The 6327-nt window shown below is 39.6% G+C and overlaps 1 protein-coding gene across 2 annotated transcripts; it reads right to left on the bottom strand.

Moving 5' to 3' along the window:
- Positions 1 to 703: 703 nt before the first annotated feature.
- HMGB2 (high mobility group box 2) lies at positions 704 to 6080 on the bottom strand. Of its 2 annotated transcripts, none has more exons than XM_028114382.2 (5): positions 5955 to 6080; positions 5198 to 5362; positions 4753 to 4898; positions 4507 to 4681; positions 704 to 3930 (listed from the first exon to the last, which is right to left on the bottom strand). In XM_028114382.2, exons 2-5 carry the CDS (start codon positions 5345 to 5347, stop codon positions 3769 to 3771), a joined length of 633 nt encoding a protein of 210 aa, XP_027970183.1. In that variant the 5' UTR covers positions 5348 to 5362; positions 5955 to 6080; the 3' UTR covers positions 704 to 3768. The 2 variants fall into 2 exon arrangements, with proteins under 2 accessions (XP_027970183.1, XP_027970182.1); XM_028114381.2 differs by having other exon boundaries at positions 5198 to 5366; positions 5955 to 6061.
- Between the last annotated feature and the right edge of the window lie 247 nt (positions 6081 to 6327).

The raw sequence follows: 6327 nt of genomic DNA, 5'->3' as shown, positions 1-6327 counted from the left end.
CATGAGAACAAGTCCAAAAATCGGTTATTTCCAGAGATATTTTTAAAAGGATTGGATCTTATGCAGTGACCTAACAGCTCCTTTATCTTTCTTCTTGCTATTCCCCAAGAAATAAAATCATTGCTGCTTTGTAAAACATTTTTAGTGACATATGTAGTAATAGTCAGGTTTAAGATAATGCTGTATTTGTACTAGTCTAAGAAAAGTTTATGATTTACTACTTACAGTAAATAAAGCTGTTTAAAAACTAAATACTTACAAAAAGGCATACTGTCATCTATTGAGCAAGTTTGCAATTGACTGCTCCAATATGTAAGAAACCTTAGGATCTTCTAATCCAGCTTTTACAAATAAAAAGACCAAAAGTAGTAGCTGCCGTCTGGAAAGAAATAAATTTGAGCCCCTACCTGAGTCCTTGACCAAAATAAATTCCAGAAGGATCAAAGATTTAATTAAATATTTTTTAAAAGAAAGCAAGCAGATAATTTTTATAATCTTTTGAGTGGAAAAGGCCTCTCAAAACCACTAAAGATTTAATAAAATTGTCTACATAAATCTTTGCATAAAGAATACATCATAAACTCAAAAGGAAATTGACAAGGAGAAAAATATTTACAATGCAAGTCACAAAGGGTCACTTTCCTTAATCTCCACAATTACTAATACAGAGACCCAGGAGACAGAAGACCACAGAAAACAAATGGCTCTTAAACATAAAAATATGCTCAACTTTTAATAGGAGGAACCATTTTTTTATAAATCAAAATAGCAAAGATTAAAAAGTTTGATAACTATTATGTTGCTGAGATGAGGAAATAAGACACTCTATAACATTCATTGCTGTGCGTTATGTGTTACTACAACTTCTATTGACAGCAATTTTGGCAGGGTTTAATAAGTTAACAAAACATAAGAGGTTTCCAGCATATACCAAGTACAGTTGACCCTTGAACAAAGTAGGTTTGAACTGTGCACTGTCCATTTACACGTGGATTTTTTACAGTACTGTAAATGTATTTTCTCTTGGGATTTTCTAACACATTTTTTCTAGCTTACTTTAAAAATACAATATAAAATACATATAACATGCAATGTGTTGATTGACCATATTAATAATACCAGTTTAGGTTCTCATCAACAGGCTATTAGTAAAGTTTTGGGGAGGTCCTAAGTTATATGCAGATTTTCAACAGCCTGAGGGGCAGGGTTTAGCTCCCATAACCCCCATGTTGTTCCAAGGGTCAACTGTACAGGTCTTAATGGTTATAATCATCAAATCTTAAAATGCATAAACTTTTTGTTATGATTTTTTGAAATCACATACAAGGATATTCATGGAAATATTGTCCATAAAAAAATACAACTACTTTTTGGGAATGGATTAAATTATGATCTATCCAATAGGATACACTATGCAGCCAGCTATTGAAAGCGTCAGCTGTGTTGTACTGTACTGATAGAACATTCTCTAAAATGATGAGAATAAGGGACAGATCATTACATAAAGATTCCACTTGTGTATATGATGCTTTGTGCTCAAGTCTCTCTTGAAGGATAAATCATATTATGGTGGTTGTCTCCTGGGAGAACCAGGTAGCTGGGAATCAAAAAAAGACAGACTACCCACCACATAGCTCTTTTACATTTTGTATCACTAAGATATGACATAGGTCTTAAAAGAAAAAAAAAAGGGGAGTTTTCATAAACACTTCCATGTACCAGCTGGTCTGGAATGGAACCTAATTCTTACCCTATTTGCTTCCAACAGAACCACTCCTTAAAGTAACCTAGTCTTGAAAATTTACTGATACAATCTTTCAGAGATTTGAAGTCTTGATCTACACTTAAAAATATCAAACATGACTCATCCTAAATCCTGAACTTATTCCAGAGCCACTCTTAAGAATGAGTCGTTCTCAGCTTAGACACAAAAAGCATTTTATAGAAAATAACAGAGTTAAAGCAGTCACAAAAACTCCCAAAAAGATGACAAATCTGATCGGTCTGCCTCATGGGTCTTAAAATTTATAGATTTAGAAATCCTGAAGGAAACAAGACTTTTACCCTATTTCAACTATTTAAAATCTCTTTATGCATGTAGTGTTTATAGTTTTAACTCTCTCCTTTAACATTAAAACGCTCTGAAGTGGGTACTGACCTCATATGACAAATGGGGAGATATAATGTCAAAAATAAAGTTCATTAAGCTAGTATTTATAGAGTAGGGGAACTGGGATCCAGACCTAGGTTATGCCTCTAAAATACACTACCCTAATTTCTGGCACTATTAAGCCACTTAACAAACCAGAAATTATTTTTTAAAATATAAATTTGTTTGCATTTTGAGCATCAAAAGCTCCAAAATGTGCTACTGGTATAAGATTAAGAAGGCAGTCAGAAGTCTACAGATTTTTGAGTCTATTTGCTCTGGTAATTACAGTAATACATCACTTCCATTTAACACAACTTTGGTATTTCCTGTTTAATGATATAATCCTTACCAAAAACTTACTCAAGTATGGCATAAGGCAGATAACCAAACTCCCATGGTTGGGTAGTAAGAATTTGACTATTTTAAAACTTGATAGGTAAACAGGATTGTCAGGTTTAGCTATAAAACAATCAACAAATAGGTTTCTTCTGTCACCACTTGGCCAAAAGAGGTTGACTTTCACTAGAAGCCTCTGATAACTGTTCAAAATAATAATCTTAATTCAAATAGAAGGAACTCCTTCAAAGGAGCATTTCTCAAATTAATTGCTTTCCTCAATAAATGTAAATCCTAGTGAAATTTAGTCATGGCAGATCACAATAACCACTTCAAGTGCTTTCTTAAGGTTACCCAAAATTCTAAAGCTTAAAACCACAAAATAATTTTTAAAGATATAACCCAAAATTCATTCTGGTATTCTATTTTGAACTAGTTCGTAATCAACAGAAAATTTAACCTGTTACTAAAGATGTTTTTTAAAAATTTATGTTTTTAGGTATATACTCACCGTATTAGCTTCTTTGCCTCATATTAATATTAAAGAGAAAGTTTCCCTAAAGACAGAGTCAGTTAAAAAAAAAAAAAAAAAACAAACCCAAGGGACAAGTTAGTAATAAATGAATAGCAATGTCAAGAAAAAAAAAAACCTCATTTTGTAAAACTGCACCAACTTTAGAAGTTCAATAAATTCCAGATCTATTTCTTAAAGAATACTTTGTAAATTAGAATATGGGCATGTTTAACTTTCTTTTAACCAAACATTTTACTAAATCAACTGTGTCTGACTGAGAACTATCAGGCAGAAATACAAGAAAAATTTGATGTGGTTTCAGACCTTGAGTATTTTTAAAGTGAAAAGTAACCTAGCACATTAAGACAAAGACAATAGAAATAATATACATAATTTTATTACAAAAATTTTTTTAAAAAACAAAATGCAACATTCTAAAAAACCCAAAATTTACTATCGATACTAATTCCTACAAGTTTGCTGTGCTACAATACACAAGTCAAGAAATTAAGAAAACCATTAAATATTTAGAAACATTCAACATCAGAAGCTTTAAAATCTAACTGTATGTAGTAGCCCCTCAAAAAGCTACAACCTGCATTTTTAAAAAAGTATTTTCTCTACAAAGAATCTTATCAGCTATACAAAAATCTGTACAGTTTTTATACTGAAGCTAATATTGAGCTGCACTTGAATTCACATTCTTAGCAAAACAATTGCCTGAGCACACACGCACACTCCACACATATCGTTACAGGACAGCCATTTATTCTTCATCTTCCTCCTCTTCCTCATCATCTTCATCTTCTTCCTCCTCTTCCTCTTCCTCCTCATCCTCTGGTTCATTCTTCTTCTTTGAACCTGTTGGCCTGCCAGGGCCCTTCTTTCCCGCTTCACTTTTGCCCTTGGCGCGATATGCAGCAATATCCTGAAATATTGTCAAAAAATAAAATCAGCATCCGGTGTCATTACTCAACTGTAAAATCCACTAGGTTGTAAACAATCTAAGATTATTGACCAATAACCCCAATGACTGTCCAAAGAGGTATTTCAGTCTCATAACTCATGAGTCTCATAACTCAGCCCTGAGAGCATTTGTTCTCTAGGCTTTAAAAAGCTAATGATGTAAAACAGAGGTGTTGTAGTAGATGTCACAATTTTCACTATCAATGTCCATTTACCTCGTATTGCCCACCCCCTCAAATTTTAGGCACATCTACATAAAGCAAAGTATTTGGCCCTCCATTTCTTAAAACTGAGAGACCCAGAACTACAAATGAGTCTATATGCAGGAATCTACCAAGCTACAAACACTGGTTTCAGTCAAAAGAAAGGAAGTTTCAATTAGCTTACATTCTTAAATGTACAATTTTCACTAGACCTTCTCCAAATAGAGCTGACAACCATAAATACAAGAAGAACTAAACTTCCCAACTCTATAGTTCATACCTATTTCTAACATCCTTGTTTAGAAAATATCTTGGCTTTAAAAGAGACAACGTACCTTTTCATACTTCTCCTTTAGCTTAGCTGCTTTCTGTTCATATGGTTGTTTATCTTTGGCTGACTGTTCAGACCACATTTCACCCAGTTTTTTTGCAGTATCCCCAATGGATAAACCAGGGTGTTCACTTTTGATCTTTGGGCGATGTTCAGAGCAAAACAGGAAGAAAGCAGACCTGAAAGAAAGCAACGAGTTAATAAACTGGAAAAATACGGGGCAGTCTGACTGATTTGAAAATGAACTTACGGAGGCCTTTTAGGAGCATTGGGATCTTTTTTCTTTCCTTTCTTGTCACCTTTGGGAGGAACATAATTTTTCATCTCCCTGTCATAGCGAGCTTTGTCACTTTTTGCCATATCTTCAAATTTTGACTTTTCCTTTGCAGACATGGTCTATGGACATGAAAGGAGGAATTAAAGTACAGCAAAACTACAAACTACATGCATCCAAAAAAGATCAAGATCATCCTTAAGGGCCACATTTTCCTTGGTTAGCAGCATTTCACTTTCCGCCGTCTTGGAAGTAAACGAAAACCCAAGGTTGTCTGCCCCAAACTCAAAACAAAATACCTGGACGAAGTCACCACCGTCGCCAAGTTGAAGGTTACAAGTTACCTACCCCCTTTAAGGTCCTATAGCCTAAAAAAAACACACCTGAAAAACCCTTAGCTCTGTCCGAATTCCGGTCTCACCTTCCATCTCTCCGAACATTTCTTGGAGAATTCGGCGAAATTGACGGAGGAGTCTGGGTGCTTCTTCTTGTGCTCTTCCCGGCAAGTCTGCACGAAGAAGGCGTACGAGGACATCTTGCCCCGCGGCTTGTTGGGGTCTCCTTTACCCATGGTGACAGACGGCGTCTACCTAGTGGGGAGAGGAGAGGTGGGTGGACGCTGGCGGGGCTCAGCTTCCCGCCCAAATACGCGCCCGCCCCCTCTCGCGAGGAAGGCGGCCAGCGCCAGGCTCCCCCGCCAGCCCGCCCCGGGCGGCCGCCTCCGCGCACACACCCTCCTCCCAGCACCCACCACAACAGCCGCGGCCGATCTCCTCACGCGCGATCACCGCGTCGCTCCCGAAGGCCCGAAACGCCACCACCCGCCGCCCGCTCTCCGCCCAGGCCCGGGCTGAGGAAGGGAACGCCAAGGGCGCCGTCGAAACCCTTTTCCTGACAGAAATGTTTCCCCGGCTTCCACGTCGCCGGCCCCAAAGAGTTGTCGCCTCGCGACCGACATTCAAAAAATGACTGAAACCAGGCCCGGACGCGCTTCCCGCCCTCCCGCGGGGCCCCGACCGCCAGCCCTCCACAGTCCCTGGCCCTCGCCGGCCCCGCACCCCAGATTCCGCTCGCCGGGTCGAACCCCGAGAGCCACCGTGCCCAGCCCGGCCAGGAGGCTATGAGGAAAGGGGGAACGGCAGGCCCACGAACACGAAGGGGCTGAAAGGGATTCTTGCCTGGTGGTAGCTTTTTCTCAGAGTCCCGCGGAGAGGCCGGATCCACCAGAGGCGCTTCCTTCCCGGGGCTCCGGCGTGAACTGGTTTATCGCTAACGCAATCCTCAGCCTCTTGTTTTGCAGAGTTCTCCGCGCCACGGCAACTTGACGAGCCGGGACGCAGGCCACACCCCCGCCTCTCTGATTGGCTCTGGTGATTATTCAAACTCCCGTAGGCACCGCCCTATCGCCACGGAGGCCTCCGATTGGCCGGTGTCTCAGCAGGCCCGTCCCTCCAGCTCCAGCCTAGCAGGTTCGGTGGGTCGCCCAGGTCGTTAACTCCCAGACCCGTTAGAACCGGTCAGGAGAGGAATGTACTGCTCGATCCTGATTGG

Source organism: Eumetopias jubatus, unplaced genomic scaffold (genome assembly GCF_037043125.1).
Source record: "Eumetopias jubatus isolate StellerSeaLion01/CBP00866 unplaced genomic scaffold, mEumJub1_p1.0 scaffold_2, whole genome shotgun sequence".
NCBI lineage: Eukaryota > Metazoa > Chordata > Mammalia > Carnivora > Otariidae > Eumetopias > Eumetopias jubatus.
This window is presented reverse-complemented; position numbering and strand designations above follow the sequence as displayed.

Coding starts and splice junctions, on each gene's coding strand:
- HMGB2 (XM_028114382.2), bottom strand. CDS start 5,347: ATGGGTAAAGGAGACCCCAACAAGCCGCGGGGCAAGATGTCCTCGTAC. Junction 4,682..4,752: donor AATGCTCCTAAAAGGCCTCC/GTAAGTTCATTT, acceptor GCTTTCTTTCAG/GTCTGCTTTCTTCCTGTTTT. Junction 3,931..4,506: donor TAAAGGAGAAGTATGAAAAG/GTACGTTGTCTC, acceptor ACAATATTTCAG/GATATTGCTGCATATCGCGC.